The sequence below is a fragment of the Pieris brassicae genome, chromosome 7 (assembly GCF_905147105.1).
Source record: "Pieris brassicae chromosome 7, ilPieBrab1.1, whole genome shotgun sequence".
Taxonomy (NCBI): domain Eukaryota; kingdom Metazoa; phylum Arthropoda; class Insecta; order Lepidoptera; family Pieridae; genus Pieris; species Pieris brassicae.
In genome coordinates this window covers 5,014,635-5,041,591 of record NC_059671.1, presented here as the reverse complement: position 1 = coordinate 5,041,591, position 26,957 = coordinate 5,014,635, and the positions used below count along the sequence as shown (strand labels likewise).

Below are 26,957 nucleotides of genomic sequence, written 5' to 3'. Positions count from 1 at the left end.
TTGATGAAATGATTATATGTGTTTAAAATTGAATTATTTTGATGTATTTATCACTATATTGTATGGATACAAAGAATTGAATCCTGGGCCGCATAGGCCAATCGCGTAAAAGAAAGATAGATCCGGCGAAAGCGTACAATAAGCGTAATGGGACAATGAGTCATTTTCGTGCGTGCAGCAGGCGTGCATGGATTCATTAGACGTTATTAGGAATATACACAATTGAGGTACATAGGTAAAACAAAAGAGTATATTTTTAATACAACAAAACCTATATTGACTATATTCTACATTGGCATAAATAATAAAGCCCGCTTATTTCCAATAATCCATTGGCATAATATAACATAATTATTACACTTTTTCTACGTTTTGAGTGGCCTATTTAGCCTTTGTATCGTTCATCACTGCCACCTGAAATAATTAAATATTACAATATGCATGCAACGTTAAACATACTTTTATGCTGCAACTGCTAAACCAATTTTGATTAGTTTTTACTTAGAGAATGACGAGATATTTTGTAACCTATAGTTGGCAAGTGGCGTCATCGGTGTCTGGCTTCTTTCTCTCTGGAATTGAAGCCGGAGTCTCGTGGTACAAATAAATAATGGTAAAAAGGCGCATATCTGCCTGGCCTGGAACCTGATTTCCATCAGAAAATATCTTTCACAATACATAACGAGCATCACCAAAAATGTTTTGTAAGTTTCTCTTACAGGCTTTAACCATAGGCGTACTATCCAACTTAAAATTAGTTTTAAGGCGTTCAAACCAGTTTTATTTTAAAACACATGTGATAGTGTTCCAGATGTGATTGTAACTGAATATACAAATTAATATGGACCTTAGAGCAGTATTGGCTTAGTTGTTTTTTGCACAGAAGGATATGATGGATAAGACACGGGGAATGGCCATTTGATACCTTCTTGTTACATGGACAAAAGTTCCTAATTTTAAATTGTTCAATTCAAGCTTTTTAATTGTTATAAATTATTTAAATAATGACTGTTATTTGTTATATTAAAAATGACATTAATTACCAAATGTTTGACATCCAATATAACCAGTTCAGGTGAAGAAAGATATGAATAATAATACATAAAAAATAACGCTGAGTTTCATGATCGGACGTCAAGGCAAAATACAAAATACCATCCGTATCACCTCTACGTCCGTCGTCCAACTGAGCGTTTTGTAAGACAGTTCTTGCCACGCACCACCACTATGTGGAACCAGCTGCCCACTGAAGTATTTCCGAACCAATTCGACTTAGGCTCTTTCAAGAAAAGAGCGTACGAATTCTTGAAACGCCGACAACGCACTTGCGAGCCTTCTGGCAATATGAGTCAATATGTCCATGGGCGGCGGTATCACTTAACATCAGGTGAGCCTCCTATTACATTAAAAAAAAAACGTTATACAATACAAATATCTCTAAACCCTGAGTTCGTGCGTGCACGTTAATACACGCTCGCCCAAAACAGTCAGGCACAGAAGACTGACCTACTAAATCATGAAATATGAAGCCGAGGTGAAGACAACGCAACGAAGAACAATTTACCATTTCATCGATCCTCTTGAACTGCCATCCCCAGTTAACTGGATACAAGAAAGGTCTATGGTCGAAACGGTTGTCATCCGGGCTGTACGATTCAGCGTGATAGGAAGGAGTCAATACTGTCATCTTATGCCTGTTAATCGCGTAGCATCGGAAGAAATGCTTCACTTTATCTGCTACCTGATAACATTCATCAATTATATTTTATGGAAACTTTTACAGTGACTCGGTTATAAGATTAATACTTCTGACAATTTTTTTATTATTAATAATCAAAGACAGGGACAATCATATTACAATGAACAATAATTGGAAATGAAGTTGAAAACTAATGAGAATTTTATACATAATTTTTGATTAATTATCAAATTCTAAACAGCAGAATACTGCCTTCAAAGTGCAACTTTCATCCCTGAGGTCGCTTTTTCTATGTGTAGCGATTGACTTTCTTTCTATGTGAGCATGTATCATTCGCTCAAACGGTAAAGGAAAACATCGTGAGGAAACCGGCTTGCCTTAGACCCAAAAAGTGGCGTGTGTCAGGCACAGAAGGCTGATCACCTACTTGCCTATTAGATTGACAAATTATGATGAAACAGATAAAACTGAGGCCTAGACCTAAGATGATTGTAGCGCAATTAATTTATTTTTATTATCAAATCCTAAACACAATACATTTCTATGCGTCGTTTTAGTATCGCGTTTATACATACACAACAATATATAATTTAGATTTTAAATAACAATATGAGCGTTTATTTTTTTGCCAATATCTATAACTCTCATGCCCGACAAAGTAGACAGTTAACTACTGTATTGTATATATGCCATTTTATGATAATAGTTTTCTAAATATACAGATATAAAATTTACTTTCTTTAACACAAATTATATATAGTTTATTAATTAGTTTTTCATTAAAAATGTCAATATTCGTAAAAGTCCCACACTAAAATTCGTAAATTCAAACTTATTTTATATATTTATAAGTTAAGTATACTGGGATTAGTTTTGTAATCCTGTCCCCGAGAAAGCTCCCCAAACAAATTTCACTTTTTGTTATTAATTTTAAGGATAAGCAAACTTATACCAATTTATTCAAGTTATTTCGATAGGAAAACTCGTTACATTTTGTGCAACCTTTTGGATAAACAATCAGTTTTAGACGGTCCAGCGTGTGGTATAGGTCATATTGAAATTTTTCATTTTTCGTAAATTTAAACCATTCTCGAATCTACATAAACACACAAAAAATTCATGAAAATCATTTAGTTTAATTACGCACAGAATAAAAGTACATTCACCTCCTGAGGCGTCCTTTCACTCCAAATATGGACAAGTTTTTCGAACATCGCGTATGGACCACACGAGTACATCTTCCTCAATCTCCCGAACTCTGACAGCTCCGCGTACGTCATCCCCATGTCCTGTTCGTCTGTTTGTGTGATTTTACCCTCGGACAGCGGTTCCAACTCAGCTGTTGGCGGCGCATCCAATATATCAGATAGAGAGGGCAGTTCGTAACTGAAAAAATAAAGTTTAAGCGCCAAGTTCTTTCTTAGCACTTGAAGCCAAAGTCTCAACTCCAAAGAGAACGAAATGTGGAGGAAAGACTTTATTTGCCGTTTATCTTTCGCCTCTACGGCCTCGCCAGCTTTTGTGCTTGACCGAGATGAGACGGGCCTAACTTGTCTACACAAGTAGCATTCCATACGTGGCCATCCTCCAAGGGATCAAAAGTAACTAATCAATAAAGCTTTTTTAAAATTGATGATTATTATGATTCTAATAATTGATTTGCTTCAACTCCAACAATTGGTATGACTCAAAACTTGGCGGTTAAAGAGTTTTTTGCCAGTTTTCTTGCCCGCTCTACGTCCTTGACTTGCGAACTGGTAAATTTAGAATCAATTTAACATATTTTCTGATGACGTTCATAAGTGTATTTACCTATATAAATAAAGTTATTTTGGGTGAAATTATTTTAAAAAATTACAGATCAGATTCCAGGACAATTTGTACAGGGTACCGAAAAATGGTAGGGAGGAATGGTTGAAGTCGGGGTCGAACCCCTACCCGTTGGTCTGACTAAATTAAGACAATTATGGGTCTCGACATCCCTAATGCCCTAAGACAAGCTAAGAGTAGAACGCTTTGGACAGGCACGACCTTCCGTAATGAAAAGAAAGACTTGCGAAGTTCAGTTTTACATTTCAGCCGTGTTTATTCGTCTTTGGGTCCAGGGCCGTTAGGGGAGAGCAACTGAGGCCACACCCCCGAGGTCTCCATCAAAGAGACAAAAAAAACTGAAATGATAATGATATATTTCCATGCAGTTCTTTGAAAAATTGTTGAACTCCATTGTTGCCAAGAGGCCTTCAGACCTCTTAATCCGTCCTGTATTAGAATCAACTTACCGATTTTTCGCGTAATGTAGGAACGACTTCAAATCCGTCTTCGATATACCACCAATGGGATTGATATCTGCGCTTGAGCAGTCATACTTTGTCAGATAACCCCGCAAGGCTTCGTCAACGTTGGACGAACCCAATACTAATAGACAACCCGGCCTGCCTCGCACCCACAGCATCAGTTGCGCGAACAAATATGACAACACCATTCGCATACGAGCCTTGAATTCATAAATTAAGTTTTATGTAAAAACTGTCAAGTATTTCCTCCACAAATTATCAAAACAATGACTGTATGGTTCCTGGGTTTAGGCGATGCAATATTTTCGCTCTGTGTTAATCACTCAACTTCTTGACAACACTTAGTGAGAAGATTTGACAGATGAAGAGACAAAACCATTGGAATTAGTACGTTAGTCTAAAGTGCTAAGCGGTAGGTTCGATACTTTCGTATTTTTAGTAAATTTGGTACATAAATTACGTATTAGTCAAGTTAGGCTAGATAATATAGCTAGCTAGCTAAATATCTATAAAGCGTTCACGAAATAGTAAATTCTAATTAATTAAATGTTACTAGTGCTATGAATTCAGTGCCTGCCTTTGCAAGAATTCTGGCAATGCGTGGCGGTACAACTTAACATCACCTACCTTATTACTACTTGTCTTTTAAGAGACGATTAGGAATAATAGTGACAATTTCTCACGATATTTCCATTTATTATATACTATATTTGGTGCTAGAAATTAATAAATTGTTTTGTTTGAACTGTAAAGTCTGTATATTTCGTACATTCAGGCTTTCTTAGTTTTATAAGGCGTATTAAATCGTCGAAGTTACGTTACTCTATTAATTCAAACAATAAATTCTCGTTGGTTTGCACCCTCCCCCCACCTCCCGTTTTATAAAAAAATATCGCAAAGCGTCTACCGTCAATAAAATTTAAAAATGTATCCATACCTTTTAGTACCGAGCATACGTCAAATATGAAAGTTTACTTACGATACGAAATTAATCTGTTTTCAAAGAGCCATGCAATTACTTAGTTTCAACATTCCGCCAGCGTTTATAAATCAATAAAATTTAAAAAAATACCAGCTCTATGTGTACCTGAATATTTTGTAAGGAGAGATTCTCTCTTGGACCTCCGCCATTACTTCTAAACCTCGGTATGAGTCCTGTGGCGGCTTGAAATATGACCAATACAGCCTTCACAGCTGTATCAATAATTATCGGAAAGTGATAACTGCCTATTTCACTCGCCAACTGAAATAACATATATATATTTTTCTTGTTTATGGCTTTTATTTATGCCAACTAATATTTATTTTCATACAACAAATACAGCGAGACTGTGGCTTTTATAAAAAAAGGTTTTTAATTAAACAAAGTTGTATTTTCGACTGGACCAATTCGATTTTTTATCTGTAGGAGACGGAGATTATTGTGGAAAAATATTATTTTTGTTATAAAACGAAGTCTCTATGGAGTGGTATAACAAAATGTTTCAAGTACAATATATTTTTTATATACGGAAGTAAGTTGATTTAATGATAAAATTGATGATTTTATAATAAAATTGTATAATCTAGTATTGTAATGAGTCCAATGTAAGTGCAAATATTTAGCAATTGAAGGTCATGCACGCAAGGAAATTACATTTTATTTTTGATTTAAAACACTCCTATTTCTCTTCAATCATGTAACTATTATGTGTAACTATTTATCTATTAATTACATATAAAGTACACAAATTTACACTATGTATTTTATAAAGTATAAATTGAATCCATATATTCTAAAATACATGACAGTTATGGTAAACATACATTTTACAACAACAAAAAAAGTAAAACACTTCCACTTTTAGTTTTTACAAGTAATTCTTTACAATGTTTTTTTTAAATTGAACTGAGTTCTGATATATTCGAGAAGAATTCGAAATTTGTAAAATTTTTATAATTAATCTTTTATTCACCGACAAATGACAATTAACAAGAGGTCAGTGTTGGCCTAGTGGCTTCAATGTGTACGTTTTTTCTATGTACGCATTTACGATCGCTCGAAAAGCGAAGGAAAACTCCACGAGGAAACCGGCTTAGACCCAAAAAGTCGTTGTGGGGCACAAACGGCTGATCACCTATTTGCCTATTAGATTGACAAATGATCATGAAACAACATGACAAAAATATTTTGTTTTCGACAGACTGTCTCTGACATAGGCCTTTCATCGCATTCCCCGCCTCCAGGCCTTTATTACATATTTATATAAGACATTTCAATACAGTTAACTTTTAGAACGAATTAAAATCAATTTTTACCTCCTTCGCTCGTAGCTTAGTATCTTCACTAGAGTTTTTCGAAGCCATATAACTAGTAACCAGCAATTTATTGCACAGCTCTTTAGGGTCCTTAGGCGTATAATTAAAATCACATACAACTCTACGTACGTCATCTAAAACTTGTGATTCTGGAAGGATAATATACTTTCATTCTAATATGTTTACGAGACATACAATAAGAATTTATGGAGAAAGAAAGATGTTCTTCGTTCTTAAAGAGATCCTTGGCATCCATGGATCCAGCCTAAGGAGCCGTTCAAGTTGTGTCCCCCCCTCCCTCCTCTTGTCCGTAAAAGTAAGCAAATTGTCAAAAATAATGGTACATAAACGTATTATTTTTTGTAGGAATCCTTGAAAATGCGATAACAGCGGAGCCAGTCCACCCCGCCACGATCTACGGTTTATCATTGCTTCTCCGCGGACATGATTTATGACAACCTAGTGACCAGTGGCATTTGTATGTTGAGCTGGATCAACTCCAATGCAATAGTCGTAGATTATAGGTGTGTTACAAACTATTTAACGGATATAACCTTCTAGATTATGCTTAACAGACGTGGTCAGCCAGAGGCCAGATTTAACGTACTTCGTAAACATACTTGCACTACAACTAGTTGTTTAAGGATACTTTGGTAAAGCTAAAAAACTAACTAACTTAGGTGTATTGCAAACATTCATTAATTCACTATCAAATTAATATTACGAGAATTACTAAGTTATTTAATCGTAAAATTAATTACGTTCCATGTCAAACACCTATTTATTATTAACGGTAATTATATTTTTAATCCATAAAATTATAACATTTGTTTTTATGTTTGCAAGTGTAAACTCATATCGATAATTATTTTTAATCTGTGTATTCCAATCTAGGCAACAGTCTAATGTCAAATATTTAGAACTGACATTTAGTGCTGTGACTCCTGTATGTCAAAAATGTTAGGGCGCGCCAAGACTCGTATTTAAATCTTACTCTAGGTTTCATCAAAACCGGTTTAGTAGTCTTACAGATATCCTCGAATAAATAATGATCGAAGATTTCGATAGGTACTTGATTATATATAAAACGTAGTACGAAAGAATAGATTTCGTCACACTGATATCTGTATTTCGTGAAACAGCCCAACGGCGCCGTGGCTTAGTTGGTTAAAGCGCCTGTCTAGTAAACAGGAGATCGTGAGTTCGAATCTCGCCGGGGCCTAGCTGTTGAGCTTTTTTATTTTCTCTTATATAATATTTTACAAAAAAGAAAGAGGTAATTTTTTTTTTATTTTTCTAAGATTATTTAAATAATACAATAAAAATATGTTTTTAAATACATATATGTGTTAATTAATTCAAATATGACAAATGTCTATTTTATAATAATTTTACGCATTATTTATCATTTTATAAAATATAATTTAAGTGTGATGTCACATTGTGTTTAAAAAATGGTCCAAAAGTATTCTAATTCCTGCATTATAGAGCATTCAATTATTCCATAAAATTACTTTTCTGATTTATATTAAGGATTGTTTTGTAGATAAATAATTTACGAAAATCGAATCGAAAAAATATTTTTACCTTCAAATAAAACATACCTTTTTACTTAAAACATCCGGAATGTATTAGTCAAACAAGTTTAACGGGCTTTGGTCCGCTTAACCAACAAGTTCGCTTTAGTAGCTGTCATTAACTACTACTAACTATTTAAAGAAATTGCATAATAAAAGTTGTTATAATATAACTATATATTAGGTTTTCCATTAGCAACTTTAATGACAAATTTTCACTTGACAGTTGACGCCTACGCGCCCAGTAAGTAGTTCACGATAACTAGCATAGAGGGCGTGCGCGGATATGAAGCGACTTGTGATTGGCTTAGCGAGCGTTCAAGTATTACGTAACGAACTTGGGGGGGGGGCCTTTTGTAAAATGTTACGATGCGGGGCGGGAACTGAATTACGCGTTATTGTTAATATTATTTTCGACTTTACACCACATAATGGTAAGTTTTAGGTATAAAGAGTTACTGGGGGTGGTCACGAAACGTTTTACTATTGGATACAGAAAACGTTATGGTGCGTTTCATGGAGGGGGAGGTCAAGAATCTCCAAAAATTGCGTGACGTAATACTTGAACGCTCCCTTAATGATTGCCAAACCTATTTCTTTTATAAGCCTTAATAGTATGTGCCGAAAGAGTTTTATTAGTTCACATAAACGTTACGATGGTAACGGTTATGTGAACGAAATTTTTATCTTCGAACTATCATGACGTAAGTGTTGTCGAAGAGGTACTTTACACTGCAGCGATAACAAATTCCATGAAACTTCTCTTTACGCACTCTTGCATCAGCGAGAAGAGATGGAAAATCTGGAAGACCAAGACCGCGTTGGTGGGATGGAGTTGTCAAGGCCCTCGAAAGAACAAGTGTTCTAAGTTGAACGCAAGATGCACAAGTGAATTGTGATGGCGGATTATACTTGGAGACGCTAAGGCCCATATGGGGCTGTGCAGCCATTCATGATGATGATGATGATGATGATAAGTACAATTACCTCCCATTTCAACTGCTTCACATATCTGCGTACACATCGAGTACACAATGCAAGCCGTACTGGAAGAATCCACTCCACCACTGAGCGGTAGGAAAAACCCACCTTGGCCGGACCTTCGTAAGTAGTCCCACAGCCAACAAGCTGGACCTGGAACACCATAACCATATTTTCTTAGCAGAAACTTTTCAATGGATTTGTCAAATACGATATACGATTTTAGCTTTTGACATTGAAAACATTCTCCAAGTCGATTCAGCCGCGACTTGTCCCTAATGTCCTTTAAGGCCGGCAACGCACTCGTTAGCCCTCGTTGAGAGTGTACATGGGCAACGGTATCGCTTAATATCAGGTGAGCCTCTTGCCCGTTTGCCTCGTTTAAGAAGAGTGCACCAATACTTAAAAGGCCGACAACGCACTCGCGAGCCCACTAGCATTGAGAGTATCCATCCATGGACGGTGTCACTTAACAACAGGTGAGGCGCCTCCAGTATTCCCCCGTTTCATACAAAAAAAAAATAGGCCTTTAGCTTAGAAGTTAATGGAGCCCCGTGTATATCTCGTGTAATCTAGCTCTAGATTAGTATATTTGTGTCTCTGCGCATACGCTTGCGCCCTATGGATTGCCTACATAATCTTTATAGTCGAATTTTCCTGGATAAAAATTATAATTATTGTTACAGTATTAACAGAAACCACGGACGCCAAGGAAATGTTCTAGAATATAAGCCAACAACTTTTAGTTTTTATTTCATATTTATTGCGAATCTGTGAACTGTTAAGTAAACTGTCAAGTGATACATATGAAACCTTTGTCCTATATAGTTCATGAATTAACTCTGTTTTATTCCAAATTACCTAAAGCGATTTCCTCTTCCGGCGTCAAGTATTTCCATTGAATAGGTCTATTGACAACAAGACTGTTGTCTTTTTCATCGGATAATGCAAAATCAATTGATATTCTTGGGAACGGTTTGTTAGACGCTGCTAAATGGGACCTGGAGCGAATCCTATTCCGATAAGACCTTATGTCTTCCAGATCAATTGTCGCAGGGATAACTTCCTGAAATAATCAAAGTTCGGTTATTCCAGACTTAAGACTTAAAACGAACTTAATATCCCAGGAATATTAAACGAAATGCATGCTGGCCACACAGTAACAATCTCATACACCTAGTGCCAATGGACTTTGTATCTGGCTTATAAATAAAATTTAAAAAAACCTCATACAACTGTCTTGCTCAAAACTAAATTATACTTGTCGAACAAAAGAAGTGTTTACTGTACCGATCAGATTTTCCTGATCATTCCGTAGAATTCTGACATTTCATAAGTGTTGCTACTAAAAAAGTTCTCCACTGAAAACGGGAAAAGTTTGACCAAATTTAGGGCAATCGAATAATATGCTATGTACTTTTTATGTTTTACCTACAAAAGCGTAAACCTTAATGTTTACTTACTTAAGTGACCTAATGCAAAAATAACAAGTTTTTCAATATCACGAACAATATATATTAAGTATACACCTCTAAATTTAAAATATACATTCGTAATTACTTAAACAAAAACAAATAAAATCCAATACTTAAAATGTTTTAAAAACCATGCTATATACCAAAATATATAAATAGAACAATAAACTAAAAATAAAATAGTCTAATAAAAAATAATAAAATAAATATATGCCATCAATGCCACATATAGTAAAAAATCAAATTCGAACAATGTTCTGTTTTGCTTAGTTGGCGGTCGAGTTTATTATGTCTACCCACATTTTTGTTGCTGTTTTTGTTATTTTATATACCTACATCTGTGCGCCCTAATTATTAACCTTAGATTTATATATTGTTTCACAGTAAGCGAATTATGTATGCAATTCTTATGAGAAATAAATTTATTCTTAAACCGTATATATCGAATTAAGTTTAATTACTTTATTTTATTATTTTGCTGGCATCACTGCCTATTAATTCCTTTTTTTAAATAAAATATTATCTTTACTTATGCGTTTTCTACTATTTTTGATGAAAAAGGACGTAATTATCACTCGCCGTAAATCCACCTTTAATGTGGAGGACCGCACTAATTAAAATGGATACATTCACTAAGAAATAAAATGTTTGCACAGACTAAGATGTTCACTCGTATTAAAATCGAAAAATGTGCCCGGCCCAAAAGGTTTGCAATCTCCGACATGTCATAAAATGACAGCTGTCAGAATTCTACGGAATTAAAAATCAGAGCATAGTCAATTGTTTTTTTTTTTAATTCTTTGGACAGTAATAGACTGAAGTCACTAACTTTTTTAAATGAAACTTGTGAATAATTCTAATAAATAATAAATCACGTACTTGAGTCTATCATTTCACGTTTGTTATTTTGAACTCCTTTGAGTTTTAAATTATCGATATTCGACTGTTCTGTGTAGAATTTATTACATAAAGTACCTATAATCATTAGTATATCAAATGGAAGAGATTGGCTCACGATATAGGGAATCCTAGTTTCTCTAATCTAAGTCTGATTTAGGTATATAAATAGATTTGTTTAATGTTTTTGAAGAGAAACTTCTGTATCGGCGTTGGAAATGTACCACGATTAATTCGAAGAGATTAGAAGCCATTAATTACAAATATATATAATAACGATAATAATGATAGTAATAATTCTATTACAATTAATTAAATTCTGTAATAATCTTAGTTGTAATAAGGTACAATGAAATAATTGTATAATTTGTATTCATGTCTATGTTAATAAAAGCCTTTTGTTAAACTTTACCTAATTTAACTTTATTTAACCAGTTTCTGTAAAGTTGCATATAGTAGATCATTTTTCGAAAAATAAGGTCAGAAAGAAGTTTCACTTCTTACGTGTGTGTACGAACACTAGTACACACACACATTTTTATGTATGATAATCGTTGTGGGTATATCTGTCTGGTAGTTCCGTCGTTCTATCGAATTAGTAGTAACTGTTAAGATAGAATAATGATTTAAAGAAAACCCTTTTTTACTGGATTAACCAAAATAAGACAACTGGAATTCAAGAAAACAAAGGCATCTCGTCTCCTAGCAATTAATACATAGCTTCAATCCGGTAAAAAGTGTTTTCTTTAAATGTGTAAAAGCTATGTTAATAAAAGACAATACTAGAATAATGATGTGGAATACATAAATAAATATTTTTTGTGATTGGACTAGATATGATGGTGACTCGTAATCTAACGAAACGCACTGTGAATCATTTTTCCACTGACAATAGAACACAACGAAGGCCAGACGTAACAGTCGTTAAAATTCTAAATTTTACACAAAGAAGCAGAGCAATAACACAAACTTTATGTAATCCTTATTATAGTACTTGGACATAGCGTAAATCTTTCTGCAGCCAGTTAATATTTTTTTAATCTTAATGTTTGAAGAGAATTATCGGCTTAAAATTTCAGCATTCGACACTACATCCACTCATACGGTGAAGAACATGGCGTCAGTCACAGAAGCCTGATCACTTGTCTGTCAAGAAAAGTGCAGTTATCTGAGTCCAAGACCTAAAAGATCGTAGCGCCAACAGCCCTATCGTTATGCAATCTGTAACGGATACTGTATACTCACCACATCTTTTAGCGCAAACTGCAATCCTCGGCTAACAATATCTCCATTAACAGCCACACACGAACAGCCATTGAAATATATCCGTTGTCCGTCGCAACCCCTCAGATTGCTGAACAAATACGCCCCACCGCTCTTGAAGGTCGCACTTTTCACTAAATCCACTGTAACATAGGCTTTACGCAATTCCATGTAACTGCCTGAACCGTTCGATATTATTTCTACTCCGTCTAGACTTAGTGGAACATGTCGGCTGTAAGGGAAATATTTATATTGTAAAATTTATCACTTCATTATCCGTCTTGGCTGAGGGAAACTGCAGGTCAAATAACCAGCGGTAAATATGTAATAGTCACACGAATTATGTTACCTAACATTACTTATGTTACATATAAATATACAAGCTGCCCCTGCGAACTTCGTTTCTCCTTAATGTGGTTTTAGTTAGCCTTAATACCGTGACACGAAAGAATAATTTCACTGTATTATCGTCACTATAATTTGAATTTGATTTATTCTTCGGTCTAAGTAACACGTGGTTGGCTATGTTAACACCAAAAATTTAAAAAAGTAGAAATAATTGAATTTCACGGTATTTCGTTTACTACAAAATAAATTTAATTTATACTTTAGCCTCAATAACACGTGCTAATCATGATATTGAATTGTAGCTTATATGACACGTTTGTCGGTTTACCATAGCAGTGCCATCTATTGATTACTTACTCAATCCAGTCGAAAAGTATCGACATCTGTTAGAATCTTTTGGAGTTAACTGATAATTGTGACTGTCAATCAATTATAGACAAATAATTTGCAATAAAATAAAATTGCGAAATTATCAAAGAACTAAGCTATCCTATCTCTTAAGTTGGTCCAGACTGATCACATTGTGCCAATTTAATTTAAAATCGGTTAAGTAGTTTAGGAGTCCATCGCGGACAAACATCGTGACAGGAGATTTATATATATTAGGTCCTTACATATGAAATTGGCGTATTTCGTACTGGCCACTTTAATCAAGATGTTCTCCTCTTTGGTAAGGAATTCCAAATTCAAATTTATACAGCTATTTACTCATGTATTTGTGCTTCGATGACAGTCATTCATTTGTTTTTTTCTGTTTGCGTCACTCATTTTACAAAATGGAAAACTTAAAGTATCGCATTATATACGAGTACGAGTTCCGCCGTGGCACTAGTGCTGCGGAAACGACTCGAAGGGTGAATGATGTGTATGGCGGTCATGTGGCAAAAGAAAACACAGTTTCTTTTTTGGTTCCAACGTTTTCATTCTGGAAATTTCGACCTGCAGAACAAGCCCCGTGGACGGCCTGAGACCCAAGTTGATACTGAAGTATTGAAGGCTATTGTGGAAGCGGATCCATCGCAAACCACGTCCGAGTTAGCTGTAGGCTGCAGCATTAGTGATAAAACTGTTTTAATTCACTTGAAGCAAATTGGGAAGATTAAAAAGCTTGAAAGGTGGGTACCTCACGAATTGACTGATGCAAACCAGCAAACGCGCGTCGACTGCTGCGTTACATTACTGAACCGGCACAATAATGAAGGTATTTCAAACCGAATTATTACCTGTGATGAAATATATATTTTTACGATAATCGGAAGCGCTCAGCGCAATGGTTGGATCCTGGCCAGCCAGCCAAATCCTGCACCAAGCGAAAATTAACCCCAAAAAAGTTACTTGTAAGCGTTTGGTGGACTAGTGCCGGTATTGTTCATTGCAGTTTTCTCTGACTATTACGGCTGATGTCTTTTGTCAGCAATTGCAAACCATGATGGAAAAGCTAGCGGCTAAACAACCTAGGCTGGTCAATCGCTCCACGCCAATGCTACTTCACGACAACGCTAGACCACACACTGCACAACAGACGGCTACCAAATTAGAAGAGCTTCAATTGGAATGTCTAGGACATCCTCCGTACTCCCTGGACCTTGCTCCAACAGATTACCATTTTTTTTCGAAATTTGGACAACTTCTTGCAAGGGAAAAAAATTAACTCTGATGTGGCAGTCCAAATCGCCTTCACAGATTTTATTGATTCCCGTCCGACTGGTTTTTTTAGTAAAGGGATCAATAAACTATCTATGAGATGGCAAAAGTGCATAGAAAACAATGGTTCATACTTTGATTAATTAAATATGTTATAATTAAACATATTCGACTTTTTGTTCCTCCCATACGAAACGCCAATTTCATACGTAAGGAATATTAAGATATAGCTGAACCGGCAAACGTTGAGCCATGTATATTATTTATAGGAAACATTTTTTTAGTTGAATAAAAATACTTTAAAAAAAATAGTGGTTGATCGTAGAGGGGTGACATTTAAGGGTTGTATGTATTTTTGTATGTTGTATTATAATAAAATAAAAATAAAAAAAATATTTACCAATAAACCGTTAAAAAATATTTGTATCTTAGAAGAATCTTCATTAGAATAGTTTAATAATAATACATTTTAACGTTTTCGGTATAAAATATGATTTTACTATGTCTATCTACAAATACAGTTTTTTTTTAATTTTGTGTCATCACAAACACATTATGTGTATTGGATATTAATCAGTAATTTGTTTAAACACCCAAACTTTATTGTATTCTGTATGAATACTTAGTCATCGTTACCACGCACGTTGTAAAGGACGCGAATAGTCGGAAAATTTTAAATTATGTAAATAATTATACATAGCTTCCGTTTAAAAAGTGTTTTCTTAATGTAAAAGCTATGTTAACAAAAGACAATACTGTGAATACTTATAATATTGTATTAGCGATTACAACTATACCTTTGAGGATTCCACAGTTCTTCACAAATCTCGAACCCAATACAAGTGTCCCTAGTAGCAATCACTGCATCACCAATGGGCACGGTCGTCTGACCAGTTATAGACGCAATCATACGAGGTACATAATAATCCTCTATTTGACGTTCCTGCAAAAGTATTTTTTCAGATTACCACATAGACATTCCTAGACCTAGAGCTTTTCCTGGATTAACAAAATAGTTTTTTTTTTTAATTTAATTAGTGTATATTGTCTCAGTCGATAACTTTAAATGTTCGGAGCACGTTATATTAGCGACATTACTGATAATATGTAATTAATACTAGATTAAAGCTATTTGTATTATTATTAACTTATAATTATTTTACATAATTTTAAATTTAAATTTATCCCACGTTTCGCGTGCTTTATTTACAGCGTGCGTGGTCACGGTGACTGAAGACAAAAGGTGTTGAATGTCAAAAGTATCACAGCTGTAGAGAAAGTTGTGTTATCTGTATTTATGTAAAATAAATATAAGTTTATTACAATACAAACAGCTTTAATCCGGTTAAGAAATTGTTTTCTTTCAATGTGTAAAATCTATGTTAACCAAAGACAACAATTAATACTATTTTTTTATTAATTCACTTTTTAGATACATAAAGTCAACGGCATGTGTCAGGCACATCAGACTGATCACTTGCCTATTGAAAAAATTGATCACGAAAAAGATACACAAATCTGAGAACAAGGCGCTACAGTTCACAAGTTTTTTTATTTTATTATATTCAACATCGTATACCGTACCTTCGTCCAGCAGGAAAACCACCGCGATTCCCTGTAATTACCGTCCTCACACATGGACATTTTTGGTCTAATCAAAAGTATCTTCCTATTTAGAAACACCACACGACAGTTGTACGATACATTGCGATGTTGTACGGGCATACCGACGTCTATAAGAATATCACTGCATGTTGCTGACCTTAGCAATTCACCAAGTACCTGCCAACTATGGAGGTATGTATCGGATTCGTGGAAGTGATCTTCACAGCTGTAGCCACTGGAAACATAGCTTATATATATAAGATACAAACGGATAAACGTACTACAGAAAAATATTGATTTTGTTTACGTTACTTCGATTCAAAGATACTTTATTTCTCAAAGAATTACATTCACTTAGCGACAGAATTTAGTATAGGTTAGTTATATTTTTGTGTGAAATTATTTAAAAGTAAGCTATTTAAAATAAAAATATTAGTTTAATAATAATAATTTATTGCAAGAATATTATACAAAAAGGTGGTACAATAGTAAGTTCGCTTTAATTTATCTTTATAGGAGTTATACATTTTACATTATTAGTCATATGAATTTGTCAATTCTTATATTATTTGTATCGTACATATCATATCAAATGTTATTAAATTTGTATCAACTACAGTGTCTCACGCAAATAATCATTTATTGGATAATATTTTTTTTCCAAAAGTTATACACCAAGTCGATTTTTAAAGACTAGGCGGAAAACTTTTAATTCTTTTGGTAAATTATCGTAAACCTTAATAGCCATACAAAGGTGTTTTTCCTAAACAGTTCCAGATTGATTTTTGACACAGCCAATTTCTCCCCATGTCTACTTCTTACTTCGAAGGGCCTTTTTAATGTTTTGTAAATACATATTAATTCCATTAATTTATATTGAATTTTTATATTTTTTATAGACATATATATATATTATGTGTGTTTTTATTTTTATTATTTTATAGGTATGTTGTTAATTATATGTAGTTTTTTTTTTAAATTTGTAAGAAGGTTTTATTTCTTTAAATGGATGGCAATGTATTAAATATTTACGCGCCTTGATAAAAATAATCAATGGCGCTACAACCTTTTTAGGTCTGGGACTCAGATTTCTACACCTGTTTCATGATGATTTGTTAATCGAATAGGCAAGTAGGTGATCAGCCTTCTGTGTCTGACGCACGCCACTATTTGGGTCTAAGGCAAGCCGGTTTCCTCACGATGTTTTCCTTCACCGTTCGAGCTAATGTTAAATGCGCACATAGAAAGAAAATCCATTGGTGGACAGCCGGGGATCGAACCTACGACCTCAGGGATGAGAGTCACACGCTGAAGGCCAACACTGCTCTAATGTTGACACATAATATTAAGTTTTTCGTAATTAGTCATTGGTTGTATTAAACAATATTTTTATTAAAATTTATCAATATTTTTCATCTGATTTTTGTGTAAAGGATAGATTTATATAAATTAATTTTATATATTTCTCGATCTTCCTTTTAATTTCTTCTGTACAAACATTACCTGTCCACATCGTATCCCTAGCTTTCTTACTAACTGACGTGAGCCTTATCTTAAATTATCGTGATTTATTTGTCTTTTTACTTTATATTTTTAATGTATCATCTTTTTAGTTCAGTTTTTTTTTTGATCCTGTTTAGTTTTGTCTTAATAACTGTGTATAACATGTATTTTTGAACTTCTTGCTTATCTTATGTAATTTAATACATTTTTTCCGTACTCACAGTGGTTGCCTGGAAGAGATCGCTTGAAAGCGATAAGGCCGCCAGTTGCCCTCCTTTTGATTTAATTATGTTCAATGTTCTTTATTGTAGTATAGCGAAGTGTTAATAAATAAATAAATATCAAAATTGAGGTATTGTAAACGTATATATGGCTTATACTCATAAGTTTGGTACTTGTATTATAATTGCGCGAATTTCTTATATCACAGAAAAAACCTGGCTGATGCAAAATTAAGTAAAATTAAATTTAGTAGCTTAAGATGTACCTTACGAACTTCAGCTTATTCCTAATAAGTCTAAATGAATAACAATTACTCATTACAGCATCTGTTAGAAAATGCCTTGTACATTGAATTTATTAGTAGTTGATAACTTTAATTTGATTATAGAAAAAATATATATCGGGAATAAACCAAGACAATTTTTTTCCATCTCTATTGGTTTTTATTGACGCTTTTATAACGAACGTAATAATGCATTATTCTTGTTAATAAAATGCTTCATATACGAAAGTTCGAGACCTACCAAACCTCTAACTCAGGACCAGTACGGTATAACGCGCCCATCTCCTTTGCTTCTTGAATAGATTCAAGAATCCTGTTCAAATTGCCTTCAAAGTCAAGAGCCCATTGATTAAGGGTGCACACTGCTACTACGGCTTTACGGCCCATTATTGCTTCTGAAAATTATAAAGAGATTTGTTAGAAATTTAAAAACAGCATGAGGAACGGCAAACTTTTCGTGAATTTGTTAGTTGTTATAGTTCAATTTTACTTTATACTACAAAAATGAATACCTAAATAATTCAAAAACATTTAAGTAAATTTAAAAGTTAATTTTCCAAATTCCTACACGTCATGATGTGGCCTATTTTGCTGACGTACAACGTTCGTATTTGTGTAAAGTTCATTGATGTGTTGACACGAGACAGACAGGCTTATAATCGACCCATAGCCCGTGGAATCTAGTGCCAGGAACCGGGCATTAACCTCTTTGGGCAACCCTTAATCCTTTATAACCGAAGCACTCTGTTCGTTTAAAAACAGAACGTTCGATTTTTAAACGTACTTCTATTTTTAACTCAGTTTTTACAACAATAATAGTATTGTTTAGATTTTAAAAAGGCTATAGTGGGTTTTAAATTTTTTTTTAATTTTAGTAAGCATGCGTCGTACAAGTTATAAATTATAGACAAAGAAATATAACTTACAGTATCGTTAAATGTTATAAGTTCCTACTGTCAGTAACTATAAACTTTGTCAAAGCGAAACAAAAGACAGTTCTACTGAATCTGCTATATTGATCAAAGGAAATTGTTTCCAAGGCTACGAGGGTGTGTGACAGCTTATAATTTACGATTGAAGTTTTAAAAAAATCGATTTGTATTTATTATATATTTCCACGACATATAAATATCATATATGTATGATCGTCAATAGATGCAAAAGATGTGGTTAGCCAAGAAATAAAAATATCTTTTAGGCAATATTTTCCTACATATGATATTTGAGGTCATCGTTCCCAAATAGACATATAACTTTGAATTGTAAAAGTTATTAACAAAATTTAAAATATTCTTTGAGTGCGTTCTTCTTTGTGTGAAAACTTTATCACTCGGGAAGTTTGCACATTACCATCCAACTTTAGCGAGCGAACAACACTTAGCGAGAAGTGCAGTCACCTTTCAGGTTTTCGCGGAATAGTGTCTAACGTATATGCAGGACACAAGTTTATTGCATTTTTCGAATTAAAAATAAAGTAATATTACAAAAAAAAAATAGTAACCTATGAGCTTGAAAATCTTTTTAAATGATATCAGTTAATGGAAGCTATTAGCGAATTAAAACGGTAAGTACCTCTGAACATTTATTAGTTAATAATTATTGAGCGAAACGCGATGTTTTCTACGAACAATCAAATCGAAATACAACTTGCTGACGCAACCAGCCACGATTCACGTCACTTTTTATTTCCAAATATCCATAACTTTGGCCCCTACAAAATAACTTCAGTAGGAATTCGTGCGTTGTTGAAATCGCCGTGTCGCACCCGAAAATCAATCCTTTATCACAGAAATTTTTCGTGAAACCATGGTTACTGAAAGTAGTCCTACAAAATGCGATAAGATCAACTAGTTAAAAGTTGAAAACTTAGTCAAGTTTGTCACTTTACAATGTTATGGTGGAAACATCTGGAACGCGGCCAAGAAAATTTTATAATGATTGAAAGGGAGGAGCAGAGGAGAGACTATGCCCAAAATACAACTTTGAACTTAACTTTGCCAAACAGAGACCCCGTTTTCAGAGATAACTTATTGATAGCAAATTTAGAACAAGTAAAAACTTTACAGGCATCACTATTTCCCATATGTAATAAAGGTATACATAGTCTGGTAGTTGAGAGGTAGTGCAAAATTACGTACATTACCTTTAAGTAACCGGCTATCTTAAACTCCAAAACCGTTTTTTTTCATTTCAGGTACGTTCATTTCAAACTTCCTACAAAACAATTTAAAAACGAATCAACTAGAAATCAATACAGACATTAGAACATTTAAAACAATTGCAAAACTTAGAGAACCTAGGGACTTGTTCGCTTTGCCAAAAGAGTTGGATTGCCCACAGCAGGCGACACGCTGGCCTTCAGAATGTCAAGTAAGCATAAACTAATTACACTATTATATCCACTATCTACTTGATGTTACTAAATATTAACCTAAAACAGGTAATAGAGGAAAGAATACAACACTTAACCTGGAGTCCAGCGTCACCTGAACCATACTATGTCGCGACTGGTAAGGAATTAAAACCGCAACCCGTAGGAGAGGAAGCAGGAACAGTCATATTTCAATATTATCCTATGAGCGCTGTTAATTATGTGAGTTTAGTATGTAATTCCAATTTTTCACATTACGACACATTTTGTTGGCTATATAGATACAATTTTCTCTTTAGTTTAGCCGGTCAAGTGTCGGAGGATCGCGGCTTTTTATATCAGCGTGTACTTCTGCTGGCGGTGATGATGAATTACGTTTCGAATCACGCTTTGAGAGTGGAAATCTTGCGAAGGCAATAAAGATCACATCAGCATACTACGAATTACACCTACGAACCGATCTCTATACAAATAGACATGTTCAATGGTTTTATTTTAAAGTATCCAAAACCAAAAAGCAAACGATGTACAGGTAATAATTATTTCACTGTAACCTATTGCTTAATAATAAAGCCATGTCGATTTTAATTCTCTTTTTGCTTTCGCATCGAATTGTATTTGTTTCTTTGATTTTCTAAGGAAGTGTCTAACATATGCCGGATCTCAGATGCTGGCAAAAACGTACGTGAAAAAATACATCGTTGTGGCCTAGTTGAACACATTACTCAACATACCGAGGATTGATATCAACGCTTTTGTTTTTATGTTTTAGGCCGTGTTAATTGACTATTTATCTTGCAGATTTTCCATAGTAAACTTATCGAAGCCTGATAGTTTGTACAATGAGGGTATGCGGCCGTTACTATATTCCACCAAGGACGCACAGCTGCATTCGATCGGTTGGAGACGGTGCGGCGACAATATTGCATATTACAAAAACGAACCTACGTAAATATATTACGCAACCTTGAATAACAAAGCTTAATAGTTCTCATGTTCATGACAGAGTTTTTTTCAGATGTGAAGAAGAGGAGCAATATCCCACCTATACGCTTACATTCAATATTGAGTTTCCTCATTCAGATGACGCCGTATACCTGGCTCATTGTTACCCATACACTTATTCTGATCTACAAGAGTATCTTTCGAGATTACAAGCCCATCCCGTTAAGTCAACATTTTCGAAATTAAGACTCTTGTGTCGCACGTTAGCAGGGAATAACGTTTATTACTTAACAATCACGGCACCACAAAATCAAAATGAAATGGATCAAAGGGTAAGAAATGGGAAATATCTTTTATATTTAGTTACAAAATAAAAAACAATCACATAAAATTCTAGAAAAAGAAGGCAGTCATAGTGACAGCAAGGGTACATCCTGGGGAAACACCAGCGTCGTGGATGATGAAAGGTTTTATGGATTACTTAACAGGAGATTCAAATCAAGCTCGGGAATTGAGAGAAAAATTTATTTTCAAATTAGTTCCAATGCTGAATCCGGATGGTGTAAGTACCAGTTACACGATTATAATGATCATAATTTATTTCTTATATAACTTCATTGCTTATTTTAGGTCATTGTCGGAAATAATCGATGCTCACTAACTGGAAAAGATTTAAATAGACAATATAGAACAGTTATTCGGGAAACTTATCCACCCGTTTGGCATACCAAAGTCATGATTCGAAGGCAAGGAAACAGTGCTTTTAAACTTAGTAGTCCAGTAAGCAAATGAATACATACATATGAGCCATTGTTTTTTAGGTTACAGGAAGAATGCGGTATCGCAATGTATGTTGATCTGCATGCACATTCACGCAAACATAACATTTTTATCTACGGATGCGAGAGTAGACGAAATTCTGACAAACGTCTACAAGAACAAGTATTTCCGCTGATGTTACATAAAAATGCTGCTGATAAAGTAGGTATGAAACAAGCAAAATTCACGGATGGAAGTCGAACATTTTAAAATAATACATAACATTTCAGTTTTCCTTCGAAAACTGCAAATTTCGCATTCAGCGTAGTAAGGAGGGTACAGCGAGGGTTGTTGTTTGGATGTTGGGTGTGGCCAACAGTTATACTATGGAAGCATCTTTTGGTGGTTCCGAACTGGGTAGCAGGATGTCTACTCATTTTTCCGTTCAAGACTATGAAAGTTTAGGTAAAACATTTTGCGAAACTCTACTCGACTTTTACGACGAGGGCCCAAGTAAGGAGAGATTGAGAACAAAAATTGTGACGCGTCTTTTGCAAGAAGGATCCAATGCTGATGAGCCTACTAATATAGATCTATCAGATTATTCAAGGTGACGAGACAAATATCATTTTAATTCTATGTTACATGTACAAGTTTCAAATATAATAGCCAAAAGACTTTTTACAGCGATGAAGGAGATACATCAAGTAGCAGTTCAGATGCTGGTCTTTCTCGTATTAAGATAAACTCAACTCAATTAGCACCTCCACCATCTCCTATTTTCCCCGACATTATTAAAGCTACTGAAGTAAGTAGGCCATTTATTACATTTCATTTGCGAAGGTCATAGAAAATCTAATGAGTAAAAAATTTCAGAAACCGCGCCGACAACTAGACAAGCTTGAAAAAATCAATAGGAATGAAAAGAAAAAGGCGAAAAGAGAAACGTTACAAGTACATTATATTAAAACTTACCAGTTATTAGGCTAAGATATAAAATAAACTTTAATATTCTTTCGGGTTTTCATTAATTTTAGGTGTCAAGAGCTACAATAGATTTAACATCAGATGCGATGTCAGACGTGTCTTCTGAATGTGAATCTCTTGGGGAAAAAAGTCCTGTGCGAAAAGTTCATAAGCTACTGCATTCACACAAGAATAAACCCCGTCGGAAGAAAAAAATGCCTCCTGAGCTAAGGATTTTTCGCGCACCGGTAAGTTTTAATTGTTAAATACTCTTTATTCCTAGTAGTCCTTGTATGTGTTTTATAAATTAATCTGTTTACAGACCAGTGATTCCCCTTTTAATTCCGACCCAGAGAAAAGGCCAAAAACTAGGAGACCTCGTAGTGTTTCTTTGTTAAATAGCAATATGGATAAGCCGAAACTTAAACCAGCATCATGGCATCAATTTAGACAGTTACCACCAACAAGGTATGCTAAAAACTTTTAAATTTTTATTAATAAATGTCATTGCTGTAAAATTTTGATCCAAAATCCAAACCAGTTTGCTGTTTATACATGAAAATATAATCTTATTCATAGATGCCACATAGAAACAAAATATAGGAAAACACAACCTGCTGAGTTAGAAGTAAAACTGAATTCACTTAAGAAAAACTTTTGGACTGGATTGCAAGATGACAGTAAAGGACCTTTATCCTGGGGCCTTTCAAGTTTTGGGATGAGCTCTTACTTCACAGACAGTGAAGCATTACTCAAGTTAGTACAGTTAAAAATATAGTCTAAATATGAGCAGAATTATATCACCAATGCCATCAACAGGTCATGTTCACAAAAGTTGGAAGAACTTGAGGAAGAAAAAAAGAAAAATAAAGAGTGCAAAAAGAAAAAGAAAGCAAAGTCCAAATACAAAGCAAAAACTACCACAGAGGATTCAATTGATCCCATATTGAAAGCAAATAAAACACAAAAGAAAAAAGGGAAGTGAGTATCCATTATACCAACAAACAAAAAAATCTAGCTTTTTTTTCATGTAAATATGTATAAAATATTTCAGGTTAAAATTTAGCAAAGCAGAGTTGTCTTACCAAAATAATACAAGTTTCACCGAAATACCAAAAAACACTCAACCAACTGTGCAAAAACCAAGTCTTACAGAAAGTAAGCATAAGACTTTTCGAAAGGGTGCTTTTGTTGCCACTGCTATTCAAACAAAGAAGTCTAAACCTAAAGATATAAAGCAGTGTAGTGATAATTCTGAAACTGATGATTCCATACAAAATAGAAAAAAAGTCAAAAAGAAAACTAAGAATCCCAAAAAACTTCAAAAAGCCACTTCAGAGAATAGACTTAAGTGTGATATTAAGAGTTAGATTTAGAGTCCAGACTTAGTACCATGTCTCAGTTACACATGGTCAAAGATAAGTCAAGGTCAAAAATAATAGTTATTATTAATTACAATTTAATTGACATGTGGTAGTTACATCTCAATACTAAATCTTAGGGTAAGTGTTCATTTAGTAGCCGTTTGTTCAAATAAAGGTTTTATAACTTTTACAACAACAATTTATTTTCTTAAAACAGCAACTGTTGCTGTTTTAATAAATTAAACAACAGTTGTGTTGATGTTTCTTTTAAAACTATAATTCATATTTATTTATCAAAACTACATGCTATATAGTATATTTAGTATAGTATAGTAGAAGTCTGTTCGGTATATTAGGTACATTTACCACGAAATTTATATTAGTTAACTATAGCTAATAAATTACAAATAATAACATATAAAAACGCTTATTTTAATTTAAAATCTGATTTATGATTGTTGTTTGTTGCATAGTTTCACGACAATATTAATATTTATTTTGATATAAATATAGTAGAAAATTATTGTTTACTTACAAGTCAAAAGAGTAGTTAACTCTTCAAATTGTTTTATATGAACTTTAAAAAAATTCGTGAGATAAAAATCACTTTTTACATAAAATGTTCAGTTAACTTAACATCTAAGTTATATAAGAGATTAATTACATTCATATTTCATAACGATAGTAATTACTGATAACTGTTATTATATGTATACAATTTTAATAAAATATTCACGAAAACAGTAAATCCTCAGAGATTCATCTTGATACGATGACAACGTCAGTTGTCATAATGTCATATAGACCTTTTAAACCTATCTGACACTAGCGAAACCAAGCCATTTATTTTTCAGATTAAATAGCAACATTACCACATATGATAATAGGATAAGGAAAATGTTTATTCGCATTTTTTAAAGAAAATTCACATCATTTTCTAATATAGTTTATCAAAGTATGTAGGTACTATTTTGTTTGATAACTTTTTGCCATCTTGTAGGGACATGATCCCATTGCTATAGAATTTTTTTGGCAGTCCTCTCGTGATGTTAACCTGACACTGCATAAAGAATTCTGAAGAGACCGAAACAGGTGGAAATCTGAAGGTGCAACGTCAGGACTATACGGCGGATGCTTTAACACCTCCCGGCCAAGCTGGGAGGATCTTAATTTTTGCTGAGTGCCTAAAGATGTGTGACGTCTATCCTTATCATGATGAAAAACCACACCCCTTCTGTTGATTAATTCCAGCCGCTTTCTCTGAACGTCTTGCTTTAATTTCATCAGTTGTTCGTGGTAGAGTTCAAAATCGATGGTCGTGCTTGGTGGTAACAGCTTATAATGAATAATGCCCTTCGACCATGACCTTCTTCGCACGTTCTTATCGTACATTAAATGCGCAAAACTGTTTTGTGGTTAATTCCCAGTTCTTCAGCGTAACTAGTGATATGCTGATCTTGCTCTTTTTCAAAAATGGCATCCATTTTATCCGTAATAGAGCAACCAGAGCGACGTGCGTCTGCACTAGGTCCATGAACATCGCGTTTTTTTTTCGCGGCAATGTATCGAATTTCTTCATTAGATTCACTCATCTTGACAGTACGAAATATAAATAAAAATTACACATTTTCCTAATTTAAATTGGAAACCAGCCAGATAGAATTAGTATAAACAAACAGATTTTATTATAAGTTCATACATATTAAAATGCGAAAAGACTTTTTCCCCAATCAAATATATTATACTATAAAAAAATAGTTACAGCTATATTGGAATCTCAAGGCAAATAGGGAAATAAAAATTAGTTGTGGGCAATACTAGGGAAATTGGATTACTTGATACTGTTTAATTGTTATTATTGTCTTTAGTATTAATGAACATGAAGTATATTAGTTATTTATATGAAGAATGTTGTTACACATTGGCATCGGGTTCTTAAGATAACGTCATGAAAAATAAATCAATCGTAAATTTTATTCATTTCAATCATACAAATAACTTAAAACCTCGTTGTCAATTCAATCTTCTTACGTATAAGTCTGTAAAAAAATATATCATTTATTATGTTACTCAAATGATAGCTTAGTCATTCATCATCAGTCAATATTCTAATCTCATAGATTCTCTTCCTCTGTTGAAATCAATGTATTGTCGAAGAATTTGAACAGTGTCATTACTGTTGGAATTCCGTTACTTTATTTGCAATCAACTGTAAATCGAAAGTTGATTTTCTTCTTCCCCTTATCCTCTTTTTACCAGGCGTGGAAAACACACTATCATTCGATGTGCCGTCAGCTACGATTCGCCGTATAGTAGTACTGGAAATCCCTATAAAGAAGTCACAATTAAGTACCGAAGAAAAATAAATACCTCCTGTCCAACATACCGTTCAACTGTCCTGTCGCAAACCGTAAAAAACCAGTGGCCCTATAATCTCTTTAGGTCTAGGCTTCTTATTTATCT

The 26,957-nt window shown here is 33.9% G+C and overlaps 2 protein-coding genes and 1 non-coding gene across 4 annotated transcripts; 2 read left to right on the top strand and 1 right to left on the bottom strand.

Annotated features, from left to right (window-relative positions):
- Window positions 1-249: 249 nt before the first annotated feature.
- On the bottom strand, window positions 250-25,252 carry LOC123712231 (glutamine-dependent NAD(+) synthetase). Of its 2 annotated transcripts, XM_045665235.1 has the most exons (14): window positions 24,216-24,234; window positions 20,233-20,303; window positions 18,331-18,484; window positions 16,061-16,316; window positions 15,274-15,419; window positions 12,467-12,716; window positions 9,711-9,915; window positions 8,856-9,002; window positions 6,292-6,440; window positions 5,081-5,236; window positions 3,979-4,193; window positions 2,866-3,085; window positions 1,565-1,741; window positions 250-414 (listed from the first exon to the last, which is right to left on the bottom strand). In XM_045665235.1, the coding sequence occupies exons 3-14, from the start codon at window positions 18,474-18,476 to the stop codon at window positions 382-384; spliced, it is 2,100 nt and encodes a 699-aa protein (XP_045521191.1). In that variant the 5' UTR covers window positions 18,477-18,484; window positions 20,233-20,303; window positions 24,216-24,234; the 3' UTR covers window positions 250-381. The 2 variants fall into 2 exon arrangements, with proteins under 2 accessions (XP_045521191.1, XP_045521190.1); XM_045665234.1 differs by lacking the exons at window positions 20,233-20,303; window positions 24,216-24,234 and adding an exon at window positions 25,030-25,252.
- Trnat-agu lies at window positions 7,440-7,513 on the top strand. Its single transcript has one exon. It is a non-coding gene; the product is annotated as a tRNA-Thr (tRNA).
- On the top strand, window positions 19,979-24,500 carry LOC123712228 (cytosolic carboxypeptidase 2-like). The gene is given in 16 exon segments (XM_045665232.1): window positions 19,979-20,183; window positions 20,284-20,459; window positions 20,530-20,682; window positions 20,760-20,992; window positions 21,262-21,408; window positions 21,479-21,737; window positions 21,803-21,967; window positions 22,036-22,151; window positions 22,227-22,386; window positions 22,455-22,774; window positions 22,852-22,972; window positions 23,041-23,118; window positions 23,202-23,378; window positions 23,453-23,598; window positions 23,710-24,111; window positions 24,185-24,500. Coding segments are annotated over 16 exon segments (3,174 nt in total).
- Window positions 25,253-26,957: the final 1,705 nt, after the last annotated feature.

Coding starts and splice junctions, on each gene's coding strand:
- LOC123712231 (XM_045665234.1), bottom strand. CDS start 18,476: ATGGGCCGTAAAGCCGTAGTAGCAGTGTGCACCCTTAATCAATGGGCT. Junction 6,441..8,855: donor TGAAGCAGTTGAAATGGGAG/GTAATTGTACTT, acceptor TTATCCTTCCAG/AATCACAAGTTTTAGATGAC. Junction 1,742..2,865: donor GTGAAAGGACGCCTCAGGAG/GTGAATGTACTT, acceptor GAATGTTATCAG/GTAGCAGATAAAGTGAAGCA.